General features: G+C 43.1%; 1 protein-coding gene across 2 annotated transcripts in view; it reads right to left on the bottom strand.

The window, feature by feature from the left end:
• The window catches only part of EDC4 (enhancer of mRNA decapping 4), a 555140-nt gene that overhangs the window by 55108 nt on the left and 477209 nt on the right, over nucleotides 1-22823 (bottom strand). For both annotated transcript variants that reach the window (XM_073657960.1, XM_073657961.1), the window contains one exon: nucleotides 4400-4586. In XM_073657960.1, the coding sequence (XP_073514061.1) occupies nucleotides 4400-4586 (187 nt within the window). The remainder of the gene's footprint in view (nucleotides 1-4399; nucleotides 4587-22823) is intronic.

The following is a 22823-nucleotide window of genomic DNA, read 5'->3' as shown; positions in this document are numbered from 1 at the left end:
AAATTAAATAAAAAAATAAAATCTATTGAGGTAAAAAAAATAAAGGGAAAAATAAAGGGAACACTTAAACAACAGACTATAACTCCAAGTAAATCAAACTTCTGTGAAATCAAACTGTCCACTTAGGAAGCAACACTGATTAACAATCAATTTCACATGCTGTTGTGCAAATGGAATAGACAATAGATGGAATTATTGGCAATTTTCAAGACACACTCAATAAAGGAGTGGTTCTGCAGGTGGGGACCACAGACCACATCTCAGTACCAATGCTTTCTGGCTGATGTTTTGGTCACTTTTGAATGTTGGTTGTGCTTTCACACTCGTGGTAGCATGAGACGGACTCTACAACCCACAGAAGTTTCTCAGGTAGTGCAGCTCATCCAGGATGGCACATCAATGCGAGCTGTGGCAAGAAGGTTTGCTGTGTCTGTAAGAGTAGTGTCCAGAGGCTGGAGGCGCTACCAGAAGACAGGCCAGTACACCAGGAGAAGTGGAGGGGGCCATATGAAGGCAACAACCCAGCAGCAGGACCGCTACCTCTGCCTTTGTGCAAGGAGGAACAGGAGGAGCACTGCCAGAGCCCTGCAAAATGACCTCCAGCAGGCCACAAATGTGCATGTGTCTGCACAAAAGGTTATAAACCGACTCCATGAGGGTGGTATTAGGGCCAGATATCCACAGATGGGGGTTGTGCTCACAGCCCAACACCGTGCGGGACACTTGGCATTTGCCACAGAACACCAGGATTGGCAAAGTCGCCACAGGCGCCCTGTGCTCTTCACAGATGAAAGCAGTTCACACTGAGCACGTGACAGACGTGACAGAGTCTGGAGACGCCGTGGAGAGTGATCTGCTGCCTGCAACATCCTTCAGTATGACCGGTTTGGCAGTGGGTCAGTAATGGTGTGGGGTGGCATTTCTTTGGAGGGCCGCACAGCCCTCCATGTTCTTGCCAGAGGTAGCCTGACTGCCATTAGGTGCCGAGATGAGATCCTCAGACCCCTTGTGAGACTATATGCTGGTGCGGTTGGTCCTGGGTTCCTCCTAATGCAGGACAATGCCAGCTCTCATGTGGCTGAAGTGTGTCAGCAGTTCCTGCAAGATGAAGGCATTGAAGCTATGGACTGGCCCGCCCGTTCCCCAGACCTGAATCCAATTGAGCACATCTGGGACATCATGTCTCACTCTATCCACCAACGTCACGTTACACCACAGACTGTCCAGGAGTTGGCGGATGCTTTAGTCCAGGTCTGGGAGGAGATCCCACAGGAGACCATCCGCAACCTCATCAGGAGCATGCCCAGGCGTTGTAGGGAGGTAATACAGGCATGTGGAGGCGACACACAACACTGAGCCTCATTTTGACTTGTTTTAAGGACATTACATCAAAGTTGGATGAGCCTGTAGTGTGTTTTTCCACTTTAATTTTGGGGGTGACTCCAAATCCAGGCCTCAATTGATTAATAGATTTGATTTCCATTGATGATTTTTGCGTGAATTTGTTGTCAGCACATTCAACTTTGTACAGAACAAAGCATTCAATGAGAATATTTCATTCATTCAGATCTAGGATGTGTTGAGTGTTCCCTTTATTTTTTTGAGCAGTGTATATAAAATAGGGTTAAATGACCTTCAGGCACCTCAAGGGCTCTGCTTATGTGAAAAATATGAAGTTTGGTATCGCTTTAATCATCGTAACCTGAGGAATCATGTTTCCATGTCATTTTGTAAACATACACCAATAAAGGCACAAAAAGGTTACACGTGCTTGCTGGATCATGCGTGTTTTTCCCAATTGAGAATATTGCCAGATGAAGAGGAGCTCCACACATACCAGATCCAAACCATTTACTTGTGGCTCAGCTAAATTTTAACATTTTGTATTACATTTGTGTAAGGCAGCCAAAGAATAATACTGAGAAACTATACAATCCACTATTTGTATGTTCCACAATTTACTGTTCAAAATAATTAGAGGCACTGCCTAAATTTTTTGGGACTTTATATAAGTCTGCTATTGTTTTCTACCCACAGAGGCCCATGAACTCTTCTATGCCGGAGACTCCACTTCTACTAGAATGCAGATTTAGAGGCATGTGTGCCTAATGTGAATAAAGTCAATGTGTATATATAAGTTCGGCCCAGACAGAAGTCATGAATCGGGGTCTTTCACTGACAGTGTCCGGCGCTGCATAGAGGGGTAATATTTTAGGATCACATTTTGTTTCTCTTTTTGTCTACACACAAAAAACGTATTTGTCTTTTCAGCTGCCGCTAGATATCGAGTACTGCTGCTTAGCTTACTTTTAACCAGAACAACCAGTTATTTTCCTCGTTATCCACAGGTTAAAGCCATTTAATTCAGCTTGGACTTTGCGTTAGTCAAAATTTTGCTATTTTAACAATCATTTAATAAGATTTTGTTTGTCATAACAAGGACTTCAAATTGTGGATACATGAACCACTGTTTTGCAACTGCAGCCTCGCTCTTTTTACAACTTGTAGCATTTTTTCAGAATGTCTTGATATTACCCAAGGGATCTTTCTTTCATCTTATGATGAATTCAGTGCTGGGGGCGCTTATGAGGTCAGCGCCGAGGGTGCTTATGACTGAAAGAGAGAGGCTGCCAAGGGGAATAAAGTTAATTTCATCCTCGTAGCGGGGTTGTCAGAGTGGCAGCTGCAAAGTGTGAGAACACTATTGACCTGCAGATTAACAGCGTTACTTTACATGACAAGTTCCCTTTAAGATTACAAAACCTTATTATGGGCAGCACAGAGGCTCAGTGGTTAGCACGGCAGCCTTGCAGCACTGGGGTCCTGGATTCAAATCCCACCAAGGACAACATCTGCAAGGAGTTTGTATGTTCTCCTCCTGTTTGGGTGGGTTTCCTCCGGGTTCTCCGGTTTACTCCCACACTCCAAAGACATACTGATGGAGAATCTAGATTGTGAGCCCCAATGGAGACAGTGCCCATAATGTCTGTAAATTGTCTGAATTGTAAAGCGCTGCGGAATATGTTGGCGCTATATAAATAAAAGATTATAAATATATATATATTATTATGGATTATTTCGTGCTTTTCTTACATACACTGTGCAGTTGATCTATAATTCTCACTGAATATATTTATTGTTTATCTGGCCAACTATGACATGTCTAGAAAACAAAAAAGCTTATATTCAGTACCCATAAGTAGTTAAGTGGCTTAAGTTATGGAAGGTTGTATGACACATTATATAATGTTTAAAGAAAGTTTGTCACTTGCTCAAAAAATGTTAGATAAATATGGCATCGTTTACAAATCTATGAGCTCTATTATTTCTGCTGCATATTCATCTTTGTTTTGTCTGCAGCACAATATGTGAAGACTCTTCACAGACTTCTCTGGGGGTGTCATGTGCTTATTTCCCTCCCAGATGCTGCCAATCACAGCTTGGCAGCATCTGAGACTGCTAGATCATCTGCCAAGCTGTGATTGGCATCATCTGGGAGGAAGGGAGGGGTGAAAGTACACAAAGTCCCCAGAGAAGACCATGAAAACACAACCAGTTGGACAGCAAGCAAAGATTTTACATACTGCGTTTCAGAAGAAACAAGGCTAAATATCTCGACAATGGAGTGATGCAGCGAAAACTAAAAAGAGCGGCAAAATAAGGGGAGCGCAGGAATTTTTTACAAGACTTAACTATTTTTTGAGTAAGTAACAGGTCCTCTCTAACTTTATCCAGAACACCATGACTTGATTCATCAAGACCAGAGGTTTCCAAAGAAGTTTTGATGAGATGGTATGCTGGAGTCAGACGTTCCGGATTCATTAAAGAGGTTGTTCACTACCAGAACAAACCCTTCACAACTTGAATGTTTGCACCGTTAAAATAAAAACACCTATCTCACCTACCATACCGGCACCATCCCAGCGGTGTCTTCACTCGCATTTCCGAGGATCATGTGCTATATCATGTTAGTCCTGCACCAATATGTCCCAGCTCTCGGACCTATAAGTAATCAAGAGAAAGTCAGGGCTGAGGTTGCCCTCTCACTTCCTCTTGATTACTTATAAAGTATAGGTGTTTTTATTTTAACAGGGGAAACAATCAAATCGAGAAAGGGTTGTCCTATTAATGGACAACCCCTTTAAGCTGTGCCACACCTCTAAATGAATCAGGAGTGTCTCATGAGTGGTGTCCACCTCGCCACAAAGCTTACTCCAGCCATTTTAGTGCAGCTAGGCGAAAGTGGCGTGAAAAAGCCAAGTCGCAAAGTGACTTTTCAAAGTTTTTTTATGCCAGTTTTCTTGCTGTAAAAGCTTTGATAAAATTGGGCCCATATGTTTTAATGATTTGTGGATAAGGAAAACCATACATTTTGATTACAACTGTGCATACAACTTACTTTGCTACAGCTATGTGTAATTGCTGCTGCACTTCAGTTCTCACATTCCCACTCAGGTTTGAAGACAGCTGATCAGTTGTTGACTGGAGAGAATCTATGAGTTGTTGTAGCTGTGTAACCAAGGGCTCACTTATTTCTTGATCGTTTGCTTTTTGGGTCTTTAGATGGTTTTCCAATTGCTGCATATCTGAAAAGTTATTAATGTTTTATTGATAAAGCAAATATGTCCTACATCACTTGTAAGCTGGTTGTAATAATGTACCATTTACAAAAAAATGTAACGTATACTCTGTGCAGAAAAAAAAAGCTACTGGAGATGATCGAATCAATGCAAATCGAATTGGTGTTGAAATTTATGGAAGTTGCAGGTCTCAGCGAATTTGAACATTTTACAACTCAATTCACACAAATCACTCCCCCAAAAAATGACTGCCACCATTTTATATATTGAAGAAAATTGCAACAGCTACAGAAGGTTCACATTGCTGAATTTTATTTTGGGTAGCTCTGAAGCTATCAGATCACATGCTATAGTGCAGCCAATCAGGAGGAACTATAATAACTTGCAGAAAAGTCAAGGTAGCAGCAATTTTTTGGGTGATTTGGTATATATTGAGGGGATGTAAGAGCTCACCGCTTAGCAACATAGCTAAAAAGAGAAAGTCATGAAACATTGGTCAAATACAAAAGACATTAAGCTGTACAACGGCAGCACTTAAGATCAGTATAGTAGTCTGAGAATAATAGAGAGGTCCAATTGATAGGGGGAAGAGATAGAGCAGCAGCTGCCAGACATAGTATGATCAGTGAAAGTGTGTAGCTAGCATTTGCTCTGCTGTATTTCAATTACAATTACACATTTATTCTTCATGCACTAGAAAGCAGAAGAAAAGTACAGAAAAAAATTCTGAAATCAGTGTCAGTCAGACTGTGCTTGCTAATCACAAGCAAATGTTCTTATTTTTTTCATTTCTTGTGGAAACTTTTTTGTGAAGAGGGAATAAATTGTTTTTGAAACATACAAAAGAAAATGAAAAAAAAAAAAAGATATGTGACTGCGATTGTCAATCTTACAAAGTCTGCATGGCACAATTTTATTTTTTTCCACAACTTTACTAGCCAAATCTTGAATATCGTATATACTCGAGTTTAAACCGAGTTTTTAACCACTTAAGGACTGAGCTAGTTTGTAGGTTAATGACCGGGCCAATTTTTACAATTCTGACCACTGTTACCTTTATGAGGTAATAACTCTGGAACGCTTCAATATATCCCAATGATTCTGAGATTGTTTTTTGTGACATATTGTACTTCATGATGGTGGTAAAATTTACTCAATATGCCTCGAGTTTATTTGTTGAAAAAACAAACAAACGGAAATTTGTCAAAAATTAGCAATTTTCAAACTTGTTATGCCCTTAACCCCTTTACAACCCAAGGTGGTTTGCACGTTAATGACCAGGCCAATTTTTACAATTCTGACCACTGTCACTTTATGAGGTAATTACTCTGGAATGCTTCAACGGATCCCCCTGATTCTGAGATTGTTTTTTTGTGACATATTGTGCTTCATGACAGTGGTAACATTTATTTGACATGACTTGCGTTTATTTGTTAAAAAATCGGAATTTTGGTGAAAATTTTAATTTTCATTCCCTTAAACCAGAGAGATATGTCACACAAAAGAGTTAATAAATAACATTTCCCACATGTCTACTTTACATCAGCACAATTTTGGAACCAACATTTTTTGTTAGGAAGCTATAAGGGTTAAAAGTTGACCAGCGATTTCTCATTTTTACAACAAAATTTACAAAGCCATTTGTTTAGGGACCAAATCACATTTGAAGTCACTTTGAGGGGTCTATATGAAATACCCAAAAGTGACACCATTCTAAAAACTGCACCCCTCAAGGAGCTCAAAACCACATTCAAGAACTTTATTAACCCTTCACGTGCTTCACACCAATTAATTGAATGTAAAAGGAAAAAATGAACATTTAACTTTTTTTCACTAAAATTTTATTTTAGACCCCAATTATTTTCACAAGGGTACCAGGAGAAATTGGACCCCAAAAGTTGTTGTGCAATTTCTCCTGAGTACGCTGATACCTCATATGTGGGGGAAAGCCATTGTTTGGGCGCATGGCAGGGCTCGGAAGGGAAGGAGCGCCATTTGACATTTTCAATGCAAAACTCGCTGGAATTGACAGCGGACCCCATGTCACGTTTGGAGAGCCCCTGATGTGCTTAAACAGTGGAAACCCCCCACAAGTGACCCCATTTTGGAAACTAGACCCTCAGTGAACTTATTTAGATGTGTGGGGAGCATTTTGAACCCCCAAATGTTTTGCAAAAGTTTATGATGTAGAGCCGTGAAAAAACAAATAATTTTTTTCCCACAAAAACGATCTTTTAGCCGCAATATTTTATTTTCACAAGGGTACTAGGAGAAATTGGACCCCAAAAGTTGTTGTGCAATTTCTCCTGAGTATGCCGATACCACATGTTTTGGAGAAAACTACTGTTTTGGCGCATGTCAGGGCCCGGAAGGGAAGGAGTGACGCTTTGGAATGCAGACTTTAATGGAATGGTCTGTGGGTGTCATGTCACGTTCTCAGAGCCCCTGATGTACCTAAACAGTGTAAATGCCCAATAAGCGCCCCCTTTTTGGAAGTGATAGCTGATTTTTTAAACTTATAAGGTAGTGTCATACGTCAGCTGTGTAGGACAATCTGACAAACACTACACAACTGACGTAAGGCAATCTGACGAACACTATGTCAGTTGTGTAGTGTTCATCAGGTTGTCATATGTCAGAAATTAATTTAGTAGTCCATGGAAGTATGGTACATTTTGAAGCAGTGTTTCATGCAGAGGTCAGGTTTGTCGGGGCAGGTGTCATAATGATAAATGGTGTCCTTGCGTATTCCCCTTTTATAACACACTCGGCACTTATTTTGTGACTTACCTTTTTTCCGCTGTGAGGGATCTACCCCGGGAAATGCTGGCCTGGTATAATTCGAGGTCCTTCAGTTCCGGAGGTACTGGGGACCGCTCTGTCACCGCTGCCAAATATCAGGGCCTTGATACCTGCCTCATGGAAGTGAAGATACGACGTAGATGTCTGGCCTGCATTGTGCATTGCCATCTGAACGATGTGCACAACCAGCATATACCATACTCTGGCCTTTCTCAAAGCACTGTACAGCTGAACGACTTGATCAGAGAGATCAACTACCCCCATGTACTTGTTGTACCCACTACACATTCTGGTTTGGCAACCTGTGTAGTGGATCCTCGTACAGTGCTGAGGGTGCTGCCATCACCATGTATGGTGGTCAAAAAAAGGACATCCCTCTTGTCCTTGTACTTGACCACCAGTAGGTGGTCGCTACATTGGGCTCTGCTCTCATCCTTTCTGAGCAGCTGCCCAATTAGCGTCTTTAGGAGGCCTCTCTGATTTTTGCGGACAGTACCGCAGGCTGCGATACGTCATGATGAGGGACTTGAAGAGAGGGACACTGGTATAAAAGTTATCCCCATTCAGGTGATAACCTTTATCCAGCAGTGGATGCACCAAGTCCCACACAATTTTCCCACTCACTCCCAGAACAGGGGGGCATTCAGGGGGTTCAATCCGGGAGTCCTTCCCTTCATAAACTCTAAACTTGTGAGTGTACCCTGAGGTACTCTCACACAGTTTAAACAGCTTGATTCTGTACCTGGTCCTCTTACTGGGCAGGTACTGCCGGAATCCAAGAAGCCCCTTACAAGCAATTAAGGACTCATCCACGCAGATGTCCCTTTGGGGAACGTACACTTCAGCAAACTTGTTGTTGAAGTGTTCGATGACCAGCAGAACTTTGAAAAGACAATCAAAGTTCGGGTCATCGCGTGCAGGACACCTTGCATTATCTTGGTAATGCAAGAACTTGTGGATGGCCTCAAAACATTTCCGGATCATGACCATTCGGAATACTGGAGTGTTATACAAAACGTCAACACTCCAGAATTGCCGAAGCTCTGGCTTCTTCAGGATCCCCATATGAAAGAACAGGCCCCAAAACTTCATCATTTCTACTGTGTCTACAGGAGACCTGTTAGAAAATGATGAAGAGGGGTTTTGTTCCAAAAATTGATGAGCGTATAAATTAGTTAGGCTCACCATGAGGTTTACGAAATCCTCAGAGAAAAAGACTTTGAAAAAGTCTATTTCTGTCAGGCCGGTGGTGTCAAACTTGATTCCTGATTCCACCACAAAATCAGGAATCAGTGGCTCATAATTTTCGGGGGGCGAGGTCCATATGGGATCAGTAGTGGGGGGCGCTGGATCATCTTCTCTCCGGAGACGACTGCGGGGCGGTCCAGCAGCACCTGAGGAGGAAGAGGAGGATGTAGAGGAGAAGGAAGACGAGGAGGAGTCGGAAAAATAAAGTAATGTGGGATCCTCGCCCTGTCAGTGTCGGAGGCAAGAAAAGCGTATGCCTCCTCCGCTGAATAATGAGTTTGGGATGAGCAGGACATTTTTTTGTTATGTATGTGGTGCGTGTGTGTCAGTACTTTATTTAGAGTGTATGGAAAAAGGAAATACAGTATGTGGTGCAAACAGCGAGCATGAGTGTGGATTGAACTATGTCATCGTTCAACACTCGGCGGCTGCTGGATGTGCGCACTGATGTGTGGGGAGTGGGAAGAGGGGAATGCCCGGAGCAGGAGACCGGGAGCCCGGAAAGTCCGGCGCCGGAGGCCAGGAAGCCCAGCGCCAGAGACCAGGAAGCCCAGCGCCGGAGACAGCTGCAGGACGCACAAAAAAAAAAAATAAATGGTGGGAAGTTGGGTAAAAAGAGGTGCGAGGGGGATTGGGGTGGATGAAGGGAGAACAGAGATGGATCCTGTTCTTCAGCAGGATCAATAACAGGATCAGGAACCACAGCAAATCAGGAGCAGGAGACCCAGGACGCTGGAGCAGAAGATCCAGGAGCAGCAGCAGCAGCGACTGGAGAAGGTGAGAAGATGGTCTTGTGGTGTCACAAAATATTCTGTGGCACTACAAGGCCCAGCATCAGACAGATCAGACATGACCGCTCTGTAGAAATCCTCATCAAGTGTAAGGGTCTGCAGGGCGGTCACAGGGGGGTGATAGGGTTGTGACAGCCCGGTCACCACCCAGTCACCTCCCTGTCAGGTAATCTGATTGGAGCAATCGATGAAGACATCGATCGCTCCAATCAGAGTACCTGAATACAGGTGACCGGGCGGTCGCCTCCCTGTGACCCCCTGTGGTGCATGCTCTGCCCCAGCCATCTGATTGGTGACATTGATCACACCAATCAGACATGGCTAGGGCAGAGCATGAACCACAGGAGGGTGACATATCCCTGTGACCGCCCGGTCACCTGTATTCAGGCACTCTGATTGGAGTGATCAATGTTATCATCGATCGCTCCAATCACAGCAGTCTGGGGGCTTTACAGTCATTACAGGGGGTCATGGGGCGGTGACAAGCACCTGTCACCGTGCGGTTTCGCTACGATCGGCGATCTCACCGATATTAGCGCTTTGGGACCGGGCTCTCCTAGCAACAGCCTAAGAGCGGTGCTCTTAGGAACACCGACCTTAGGCTGCAGGTCACTGTTTCAGCAATCAGATTGCCAGAAGCAGTGACAAATGCTGCGATTGGCTGTTCACATATGAACAGCCAATCAGAGCTATCGCTGGTGCAGGGGGGAAGCGACATCAACCCAGAGGTAAGATGGCGCCGGAAATTTAATGCAATTTAATGCCGCATTAAAGACAAGGCGTACTAATACGTATCAGGCTCTTAAGTCCCAGGGCGCAGATACGTATTAGTACGCCCTGGGCTTTAAAGGTGTTAAATCAGAGAGATATATCACACAAAACAGTTAATAAATAACATTTCCCACATGTCTACTTTACATTAGCACAATTTTGGAAACATTTTTTTTTTTTGGAAGTTATAAGGATTAAAAGTTGACAGCAATTTCTCATTTTTCAACAAAATTTACAAAATCATTTTTTTTTTTTGAGGGACCACATCACATTTGAAGTGACTTTGAGTGGCCTTTTTGACCAAAAGTGACACCATTCGAAAAAATACAGCCCTCAAGGAGCTCAAAATCACATTCAAGAAGTTTATTAACCCTTCAGGTGCTTCACAGGAACTGAAGCAATGAAGAAGAAAAAAATTAACATTTAAGTTTTTTTCACAAACAATTTAATTTAGACCCATTTTTTTATTTTCACAAGGGTAACAGATAAAATTGGACCCCAAAATGTATTGTGCAATTTCTCCTGAGCATGCCGATACCCAATATGTGGGTGAAAACCACTGTCTGGGCACACGGCAGGGCTCAGAAGGGAACGAGCGCCATTTGACTTTTTGAATTCAAAATTTGCTGGAATAATTAGCGGATGCCATATCACATTTATAAAGCCCCTGAAGTGCCTAAACAGTGGAAATCCCCTACAAGTGAACCCATTTTGGAAACTAGACCCCTCAATAAACTTATCTAGATGTGTGGTCAACACTTTGAACCCCCAGGTGCTTCACAGAATTTTATAACGTAGAGCCGGAAAAATAAAAAAAAATCACATTTTTTCCACAAAAATTTACTTTTAGCCCCAATTTTTTTTTATTTTCACAAGGGTAACAGGAGAAGATGGACTCTAAAAGTTGTGCAATTTCTCCTGAGTTCACTGATACCCCATATGTGGGGGGAAAAACACTCTTTGGGCGCACGACAAGGCTCGGAATGGAAGTAGCACTGTTTGACTTTTTGAACACATAACTGGCTGGAATTGAGAGCGGACGCCATGTCGCATTTGGAGAGGTGCTGATGTGCCTAAACAGTGGAAACCCCCTACAAGTGACCCCATTTTGGACACTAGACCCCTCAAGGAACTTATCTATATGTATGGTGAGCAATTTGAAACCCCAGGTGCTTCACAGAAGTTTATAACTTAGAGCCATGAAAATAAAAAAATCTATTTTTTTCAACAAAAATTTTCTTTAAGCCCCAAATTTTTTATTTTCACAAGGGTAACAGGAGAAAATTGACCTCTCATTTTGTTGTGCAATTTCTTCTGAGTATACCAATACCCTACATGTAATTGGGAACCGGCTTTTGCAGCTACCACGTGTGCCCGCTGCTAAAGAGAAACGAATATTCACTCTTCTTCACTCCCATGGGTGTGGAGAAGAATGAATATTTACTCTTTAGTAACGGGCACAGAGGAGCATTGAGCCGCAGCTCCTGCTGACAGTGCCCGCTACTAAAGATAAAATGCATATTTCACTCTTCTCCACGCCCATAAGTCCTGGCGTGGAGAGGAGTGAATATGCCGGCAGCTCACATCAGTGTCTGAGAGCGCATGGCAGTGACACCATGTGCTGCTCAGATGCTAACATGAGCTTCTGCAGCAGAACAGGATGCAGCGCTGGAGCAGAGGTGAGGAAGGAAGGTGAGTATAAGTGTTTATTTTTTTTTATGTGTGCAGAGATGTGGCTATACATACCAGAATTGGGGTATGAAGAGGCCATGCATACCAGGATTGGGGGATGAAGAGGCCATGCATACCAGGATTGGGGGATGAAGATGCCAAGCATAGCAGGATTGGGGATGAGAGGGGGCCATGCATACCAGGATTGGGGATGAGGGGGCCATGCATACAAGGATTGGGGAAATTTACCAGTAGCTGCAGCATTTCCCACCCTAGGCTTATAGTCAAGTCAATAAGTTTTCCCAGTTTTTTGTCGTAAAATTAGGTACCTCGGCTTATACTCAGGTCGACTTATACTCGAGTATATACGGTAAATCTAAAAGTGGGAAACAGAGTGCACAATAGGGTGATACCCTATGGAAGGAGAGTAGGAAAGTGCTGGTTACACACACCTGATGGAGCTGTGACAGGCTCAACTTTTATGTAGGCATGAAAAAAAACAGTTGTTTCCGCCCCATGGCTGGTGGATAAATCCTCCAGGAGATATTGGATTCAGTTGGTTGAACAAGTAGGAGGGCTGCCCGGCTAAAGTAAATCAATTCTTCAGAAATGATGATGAATAAAAGCTTTGTGAAAAAAAAATCTTATTCTCATCATCATTTCTGAAGAACTGATTTACTCCAGCAGCACAGGCCACCTATGTGTTCAAACAACTGGATCCAGTAGTCAAATTTTATAACAATCTGCACCACTTCAATAATTAACCAAAAATCCAGCACCAGCAACAAGGTAAAGTACTTACCTGGAATTTCAAATGTCATCATATTTGGGAAAGATGTTAGATTTTGGAAAAGAAAAATAAAATTGAAAATTGTTTTTTTTTTAGACATTTAATTGGTTTAATGATCAAATATGACAATCTACACGTATTCTACAGCCATGTTTTGTTTTCTTCAAGTGCAGTTAACTAGCCTTTCTTGTTACATTCTTTTTGCCAACGGTTGTTATACAAAATGTATGGTAAAAGAGAAAGTGGATGAGGAAGTAAAAAACCAAAACAAACCATAGCTAAGAACATGGCAGCGTAGGCACTATCAATAGCTGTCTGGGCCTTAGTAGCACCAAATACAAGAGAATTAGTGGGAAGGAAGTGGAAGGCGTAATCGAATTTAAGGCACATTACTCCTCCCAGCCCCACAGTCTCAGCAGGATGATGTTACCTATGACAAAGAGTCCCGCATCCTGCACAGAATTGTTTGAGCGTGACAGGCACAATTTTTGGACCGTTTAAATAGGCCTTGATTCATGTAAGTCTTTGGGCCAGAAAAAGGGTGTATAACACTAATAAGTAGCAACATTTTTGCACAACTCAAGGTTGCATATAAAGTTTGCACCTTTTTGCACCTCATGACAGTTTCACCCAGCTCTGCCACAAAATACGGAGCTGGGGCAGGACGGGGCGTGATGCCACAGCTTGTCCAATTCATGGCCATACCACCACTGGTTTCACAACCAAACCAATGTAACGCTTATCTAAGATCCTTAATCATTAGATCTTGGAATAAAATAGGTTTCACAACAGGATGTGTTAAAAAAAAAGTATTCCTCTGCTCAGATAACCTTCTAAGGCCCACAATGCAGAAATGTTCCGTATTTTTTCCTGAGCATTTCTACATCTCCCTGGCAGAAAAAAAGCATGCGGATTGTACATGCGTTTTTCCTGCCAGGGACATGCGGAAGTGAAGCGTTCTTCACATGCATTTCCACATGCGGGTTGACAAGCGCTTTCCAAGCGATTTTAGCATCACTTGGAAAGTGCTTGACAACTTGGTCACACTATATAAATCCATGCAAACAGCATGGATTTATATAGTGTGACCTTAAAGAATGGTATAAAATAAAAAAATATATATATATTTACCTTCTGATGGCCCCAGGAGTCTTTATTCCAACTGTCCTGGCTTGCCGGCAGCTTTCGGTACACTGAAGGACCTGCTGTCACATGACTAAATGACGTCAGCGCAGGTCCTTCAGTCCACCACGATCTGCCGGCAAGCGAAGACAAGCGCACCGCGGGCCATCAGAAGGTAAATATAATATTTATTTTTTATTTTATTTTATTTTATTTTTTTACAGGTTCTATGGTACCCGGGACCGGAGGAGAGTCTCCTCTCCTCCAGACCCAGGTACCATCCACACATTGAAACGCTTGGATTCTGCATGTACAGATGCAGTGATGCGGATTACATGCGTTCCAATGCAAGTCAATGGTGGCGAAAAAGCAGGGCTTCTGCAAAATAATTGGTAGTGCTGCGTTTTTTTCCGCAATGATAATCCGCAGCGGAAAATTCTACAGCATGTGCACAGCACATGCGGATTATCATTGGGGAACATGGCAGACCTTCTACCAAGCGTTTTTAAGCGTTTCTGCAGCGGAATTGCCGCTGCAAAAACGCTTAAAAAATGCATCGTGGGCACACAGCCTTTATGTGTCCCTGGTATGTATTGTGTAATGGTTGTGTCTGACTGCAGGAACATGGCCTGAACAAACCACAGCTCCTGGCCAGGGGAGGAGGCAAAAGAGACTATACTGTGCAGACAGGACAGCATAGGATTCCAGCTGCTGGTTTCTGTAAGAAAAAAACTTTCCCTACCTCTTTAAAAACTAGTTTTACCTCACAAAATAATCAGCTGTGAACCCATGCTGTAAAGTATGTATATTAATTTGCTTCTTCGCCTGCAGCTGTGGTATATCTGACTATGTTCCTGCATGGTGAGACACATTCATTGCACAGGAGCACTTTTATAAGATTATCTTGGGACAGGAACATTTTTTCAACACATCTAATTGTGGAACTTATTTATATTCCAAGATCTATTAATTAAAATGCACTTTGTTAGTGGGACAACCCGTTATGTCACTTTACTTTGTTTCCATATCCAAGGTATGGCTTTTTGACAGCAATTCTAGCATGAAGACCACTTCTGGCTGACTTATCTTAATAAATGGGTGTAACTGAGTCGTACTGGTTGCTGTGAATTCTAAACTAATGGCATTGGACATCTTCATCTTGATTTCAAAGGGAAGTAAGCATGAGTCAGTCATCTACAGCAGTGTTCCCCTACTCCAGTCCTCAAGGCTCACCAACAGATCATGTTTTCAGGATTTCCTTAGTATTGCACAGGTGATAATTCCATCACCTGCACAGGCAATAATTCTATCACCTGTGCAATAGTAAGGAAATCCTGAAAACATGATCTGTTGGTGAGCCTTGAGGACTGGAGTTGGGGAACACTGATCTACAGCACAAAATTCCCTTTAACGATCACTGTTTCTACAACCTTAGATGGAACATGTTATGTTGACGATGCTAGCTCATCACCAGCAGAATGTTATAGAGCAGGGACTTTTATCCGGCCCGCCGGGCTATGGGCGGAGGAGAGGGGAGCGATGTCAGCGTCCGCCCTTCTCCGCCGCTTGCTCAGGGCCCCGGCAGGTGGATACTTACCTCTCCCCGTGCCTCTGCAGATCCGCTGTCTTCCTGCTCGGCGCTTCCTGTGACGTCTCAGGTCAGAGGGCGCGGTGACGTCTTTACACCGCGCCCTCCCCTGAGCCGTCGCAGAGCGGGACGACACCGGCGACGCTGGAGTCCAGACCAGAGCAGCGGCAGCAAGTGAGAAGTGAGGTGAGTATTGGATTTTTTTTTTTTTTTTATGTATGGAGACATAGGTCATTATATGGGGGGGTGACATCCTGCAAGGGGTATAATATGGGGGGGTGACATCCTGCATGGGGCATGATATGGGGGTGACATCCTGCATGGGGCATTATATGGGGGGTGACATCCTGCATGGGGCATTATATGGGGGGGAAAGGGACAACCTGCATGGGGCATTATATGGGGGGAAAGGGACATCCTGCATGGGGCATAATATGGGGGGGTGACATTCTGCATGAGGCATAATATGGGGGGGGTGACATGCTGCATGGGGTATAATATGGGGGGGTGACATGCTGCATGGGGCATAATATGGGGGGGTGACATGCTGCATGGGGCATAATATGGGGGGGTGACATGCTGCATGGGGCATAATATGGGGGGGTGACATGCTGCATGGGGCATTATATGGGGGGTGACATGCTGCATGGGGCATTATATGGGGGTGGCATTCAGCATGGGGCATTATAAGGGGGGGGGGGGGACAGCCTGCATGGGGCATTATAAGGGGTGGAACAGACTGCATATGGCATTATAAGGGGGAAACAGCCTGCCTATTGGGGACATTTACCTGCCCATTGAGGACCTATGCTGCCTATTGGGGACCTATGCTGCCTATTGCGTACATTTACCTGCCTATTGGGGACCTATGCTGCCTATTGGGGACATTTACCAGCCTATTGGGGATATTTACCTGCCTATTGAGGACCGATGCTGCCTATTGGGGACATTTACCTGCCTACTGAGGACCTATGCTGCCTATTGGGTACAGTTACCTACCTATTGAAATACCGGTTGATTTAACTTTACTTGTTCTTCATTTTGAATATTGTATTTGTTCCTGTATTGTTTTTTTTACTACAAAATAAGATATGTGCAGTGTGCACAGTAATTTGTTCATATTTTTTTAAAAAACTATATTAAGGCCCTCCAATGGTCTGAGGGACCGTGAACTGGCCCCCTGTTTAAAAAGTTTGAGGACCCCTGTTATAGAGCAAGAGGAGCTGATCAGATTGATGCACATTTTTGTGGCAAAACAAAAGTTTTCAGTAAAACTTGAATATGAAATCATTGAAATCCATGGTGTTTGCATGTATATAAGTCCAGTGTGTGGTCCTATTCAGTGACTGACACTCTGCCCTGTATGATTGTGGTCAAGAGAACAGCAGGGAAATCATGCAGATCCCACTGCTGCCACTAGTTTGTCAGGGAACACAGACGGGTATCGCGCAGATCTCCAGGCTGGTACCAGCTGACTTTAATAACAAGGGCAATTACGCAAATGACTAACGAGTGATAGACGAGGCCACGACTTTTTTCATAACTGGCAACGTATAGTATGTTCACATCCGATTCCAACGCATGGAATAAATACATATACACGGCTCAAAAAAATAAAGGGAACACTTAAACAACAGAATATAACTCCAAGTAGATCAAACTTCTGTGAAATCAAACTGTCCACTTAGGAAGCAACACTGATTGACAATCAATTTCATATGCTGTTGTGCAAATGGAATAGACAATAGATGGAAATTATTGGCAATTATCAAGACACACTCAATAAAGGAGTGGTTCTGCAGGTGGGGACCACAGACCACATCTCAGTACCAATGCTTTCTGGTTAATGTTTTGGTCACTTTTGAATGTTGGTTGTGCTTTCACAACCTACTCGTGGTAGCATGAGACGGACTCTACAACCCTCAGAAGTTGCTCAGGAAGTACAGCTCATCCAGGATGGCACATCAATGCGAGCTGTGGCAAGAAAGTTTGCCATTTCTGTCAGTGTAGGAGACCAGGAGACAGGCCAGTACACCAGGAGGGGGCCGTAGGAGGGCAACAATCCAGCAGCAGGACCGCTACCTCCGCCTTTGTGCAAGGAGGAACAGGAGGAGCACTGCCAGAGCCCTGCAAAATAACCTCCAGCAGGCCATAAATGTGCATGTGTCTGCACAAACGGTTAGAAACCGACTCCATGAAGGTGGTATGAGGGCCCGACGTCCACAGACAGGGGTTGTGCTCACAGCCCCACACCGTGCGGGACGCTTAGCATTTGCCACAGAACACCAGGATTGGCAAAGTCGCCACTGGCGCCCTGTGCTCTTCACAGATGAAAGCAGGTTCACACTGAGCACATGTGAGTCTGGAGACGCTGTGGAGAGTGCTCTGCTGCCTGCAACATCCTTCAGCATGACCAGTTTGGCAGTGGGTCAGTAATGGTGTGGGGTGGCATTTCTTTGGAGGGGCAAACAGCCCTCCATGTGCTCGCCAGAGGTAGCCTGACTTCCATTAGGTACCGAGAGGAGATCCTCAGACCCCTTGTGAGACCATATGCTGGTGTAGTTGGCCCTGGGTTCCTCCTAATGAGGACAATGCCAGACCTCATGTGGCTGGAGTGTGTCAGCAGTTCTTGCAAGATGAAGGCATTGAAGCTATGGACTGGCCCGCCAGTTCCCCAGACCTGAATCCAATTGAGCACATCTGGGACATCATGTCTCGCTCCATCCACCAACGTCACGTTTCACCACAAACTGTCCAGGAGTTGGCGGATGCTTTAGTCCAGGTCTGGGAGGAGATCTCATAGGAGACCATCCGCAATCTCAACAGGAGAAAGCCTAAGCATTGTAGGGAGGTCATACAGGCACGTGGAGACCACACACAAGACTGAGCCTCATTTTGACTTGTTTTAAGGACATTACATCAAAGTTGGATGAGCCTGTAGTCTGCTTTTCCACTTTAATTTTGGGGGTGACTCTAAATCCAGGCCTCCATTAGTTAATAAATTTAATTTCCATTGATGATTTTTGCGTGATTTTGTTGTCAGCACATTCAACTTTGTACAGAACAAAGTATTCAATGAGAATATTTCATTCATTCAGAGCTAGGATGTGTTATTTGAGTGTTCCCTTTATTTTTTTCAGCAATGTATATACACAGGTACGGTCCAATAACAAGAGGATCTAGCTGCCACTATCAATTGTTTATATATAAACAGGAGAACCAATAAGTATAATGGCATAAGAAACTTTATTAGATAAATAATTCATTTAAAATTAGTGTATCACATCAAATATATAGATATTACAAAAATGGAGACGTGCAAATAGGTGAGCCATATTCCATTGAATGCCTCTTGAGAAAGCCAAGGGAAGTTACCGGTGAAATGCGTGTCGAGGCTGTCTCCTGTCATTGCTCCGTCCCTGCGCTGTTCCTCTCTGATTTTGGCCCCTCTTTCACTGGGTAAGTGAGGTGTTAAATAGCTTTTGTGATAGCGTGGGCTCTATGGATCTGGTACAATTGAATTTGAGCTGCAGGATCACTTGGTCCTTTCTCTGTCCCTATACCATTGTGCACTATCACCCCCTGTGGGGGCCCCTTGCAGAAGCCAGTAATGGAATATGGCTCACCTATTTGCACTTCTCCATTTTTGTAATATCTATATATTTGATGTGATACACTAATTTTAAATGAATTATTTATCAAATAAAGTTTCTTATGCCATTATACTCATTGGTTCTCCTGTTTAAATACATTTCTGAGTAGGCACTATTGTGTGGCGATGGGGGATGAGTCTTTTTTCCAGACCCCCAAACTGCACTACTTATTATATGGGCCGCAGTTTGTTTATCAATTGTTTATATAGGCCGATTGCTTCAGGGGTGCGGTTCTTAGAGCAAAAGGAACTAAGCTTTTATATTATACATTTTATATATTTAAACCGAAAAGTAGGCAGTGTTTATAACATCTTTGTAGTATTTCAGAAAGTGGACAAAACCATACAGTATATACAATCACAAAAAATAAAAAGGAATACCAAAATAAAAGTGCTAAAGCGGTGTCACGGAAATGGTGCAATCTTTTTAGGGAAACTGTACAGCACCACAGTGAACTGTATCTTCCAGGACGGACAATGACAAAAACTCAAAATCTGATTTTATTGGATAAAAAACACGCGCACATACACTACCGTTCAAAAGTTTGGGGTCACTCAGACAATTTTGTGTTTTCCATGAAAACTCATACTTTTATTTATCTAATGAGTTGCAAAATGAATAGAAAATATAGTCCAGACAGTGACAAGGTTAGAAATAATGATTTTTTATTTGAAAGAATAATTTTCTCCATCAAACTTTGCTTTCGTCAAAGAATGCTCCCTTTGCAGCAATTACAGCATTGCAGACCTTTGTCATTCTAGCTGTTAATTTGCTGAGGTAATCTTGAGAAATTTCCCCCCATGCTTTCTGAAGCCCCTCCCACAAGTTGGATTGGCTTGATGGGCACTTTTTGCGTACCATACGGTCAAGCTGCTCCCACAACAGCTCAATGGGGTAGAGATCTGGTGACTGCGCTGGCCACTCCATTACAGATAGAATACCAGCTGCCTGCTTCTTCTCTAAATAGTTCATGCATAATTTGGAGGTGTACTTTGGGTCATTGTCCTGTTGTAGGATGAAATTGGCTCCAATCAAGCACTGTCCACAGGGTAAGGCATGGCGTTGCAAAATGGAGTGATAGCCTTCCTTATTCAAAATCCCATTTACCGTGTACAAATCTCCCACTTTACCAGCACCAAAGCAACCCCAGGCAACCACATTACCTCCACCATGCTTGACAGATGGCGTCAGGCATTCTTCCAGCATCTTCTCAGTTGTTCTGCGTCTCACAAATGTTCTTCTGTGTGATCCAAACACCTCAAACTTTGATTTGTCTGTCCATAAACCTTTTTTCCAATCTTCCTGTGTCCAGTGTCTGTGTTCTTTTGCCCATATTAATCTTTTCCTTTTATTAGCCAGTCTCAGATAGGGCTTTTTCTTCGCCACTTTGCCCTGAAGGCCAGCAACCCGGAGTCGCCTCTTCACTCTAGACATTGACACTGGCGTTTTGAGTGTACTATTTAATGAAGCTGACAGTTGAGGAGCTGTGAGGCATCGATTTCTCAAACTAGAGACTCTAATATACTTGTCTTGTTGCTCAGTTGTGCAGCGGGGCCTCCCACTTCTTTCTACTCTGGTTAAAGCCTGTTTGTGCTCTCCTCTGAAGGGAGTAGTACACACCATTGTAAGAAATCTTCAGTTTCTTGGCAATTTCTCGCATGGAATAGCCTTCATTTCTAAGAACAAGAATAGACTGTCGAGTTTCAAATGAAAGTTCTCTTTTTCTGGCCATTTTGAGAGTTTCATAGAACAAACAAATGGAATGCTCCAGATTCTCAACTAGCTCAAAGGAAGGTCAATTTTTTAGCTTTTAAATCAGCCAAACCGTTTTCAGCTGGGCTAACATACTTGTGCAAGGGTTTTCTAAACATCCATTAGCCTTCTTACACAGTTAGCAAACACAATGTACCATTAAAACACTGGAGTGGTGGTTATTGAAAATGGGCCTCTATACAACTATGTAGATATTGCAATAAAAACAAGACGTTTGCAGCTAGAATAGTCATTTACCACATTAACAATATATAGAGTGTATTTCTGATTCATTTAATCTTAGCTTCATTGAAAAATAATGTGCTTTTCTTTCAAAAATAATGAAATTTCTAAATGACCACACACTTTTAAACGGTAGTGTACATCTCTTCAGTGAGCTCATATGGGGGCTGGTCATGGGATGTGGCTAGGGTCCGAAAAGTAAAGAGAGCTTCACTTTCAAGATATCATCGCCCCTGGAGGTCTTAGGAGGAAGATATTAATGTCATACTTCCTATGATGACTTTAGTTTTCCATAGATAGGAAACATGGCATATATATTGTCGTTCATCTGATTTTAATTTGGGACTTGATGCGGCGAATGCCCAGTGACATAAGTCAATGTGTTACGTTCGCCACAACGCCGGAAACATGCCTACCATAATTATAGGATCCTTGCTGTTCATAAAAAATTTAAAAAAACACATTCATAACTTAGGAAAGGGAACAAAGGAGCTAAAAAGTCTTGCAGTTCTGTGACATAGGGAGGCAAAGGCCATAAATTTGCCACCTACCACATTCTTCCGCTGGACAAGGAATAAGTATCTGCAATCCATCAGATAAACCCCCTATGAAAACTAGGAAATGGCTTTATAGATTTTATAATTACACTTATGTCAATTCAAGTTAAAAAGATTGCTGTCAATCACTCAGTAGGACCATTGGACTCACAAGCACATAAACACCAAGGATTTCAATGCATAAAATACAAGATAAGCTGAATCTTTTTCCATGAACCTACTGTAGAAGGGAAGTGCCCCAAAATGTGTATGTATGAATGTATGTATGTACACAGTACAGACCAAAAGTTTGGACGCCTTCTCATTTAAAGATTTTTCTGTATTTTCATGACTATGAAAGTTGTACATTCACACTGAAGGCATCAAAACTATGAATTAACACATGTGGAATTATATACTTAACAAAAAAGTGTGAAACAACTGAAAATATGTCTTATATTCTAGGTTCTTCAAAGTAGCCACCTTTTGATTTGATGACTGCTTTGCACACTCTTGGCATTTTCTTGATGAGCTTCAAGAGGTAGTCAGAAATGGTCTTCCAACAATCTTGAAGGAGTTCCCAGAGATGCTTAGCACTTGTTGGCCCTTTTGCCTTCACTCTGCGGTCCGGCTCACCCCAAACCATCTCTATTGGGTTCAGGTCTGGTGACTGTGGAGGCCAGGTCATCTGGCGTAGCACCCCATCACTCTCCTTCTTGGTCAAATAGACCTTACACAGCCTGAAGGTGTGTTTGGGGTCATTGTCCTGTTGAAAAATAAATGATGGTCCAACTAAACGCAAACCGGATGGAATAGCATGCCGCAGCAAGATGCTGTAGTAGCCATGCTGGTTCAGTATGCCTTCAATTTTGAATAAATCCCCAAAAATGTCACCAGCAAAGCACCCCCACACCATCACACCTCCTCCTCCATGCTTCACGGTGGGAACCAGGCATGTAGAGTCCATCCGTTCACCTTTTCTGCGTCGCAGAAAGACACGGTGTTTGGAACCAAAGATCTCAAATTTGGACTCATCAGACCAAAGCACAGATTTCCACTGGTCTAATGTCCATTCCTTGTGTTCTTTAGCCCAAACAAGTCTCTTCAACTTGTTGCCTGTCCTTAGCAGTGGTTTCCTAACAGCTATTTTACCATGAAGGCCTGCTGCACAAAGTCTCCTCTTAACAGTTGTTGAAGAGTGTAACATACCTGGCGGCGTCCTTGCATAGTGGTCCATCTCCCACTGTGCAAGAGCGCGCACTTGATTTCCAGTCCA

This window comes from Phyllobates terribilis, unplaced genomic scaffold (genome assembly GCF_046119375.1).
Source record: "Phyllobates terribilis strain yellow unplaced genomic scaffold, ASM4611937v1 Scaffold_13__5_contigs__length_258822181, whole genome shotgun sequence".
NCBI classification, from domain to species: Eukaryota; Metazoa; Chordata; class Amphibia; order Anura; family Dendrobatidae; genus Phyllobates; species Phyllobates terribilis.
Note: the sequence above shows the minus strand (reverse complement) of the source record. Positions and strands in the feature narration are given on the sequence as shown.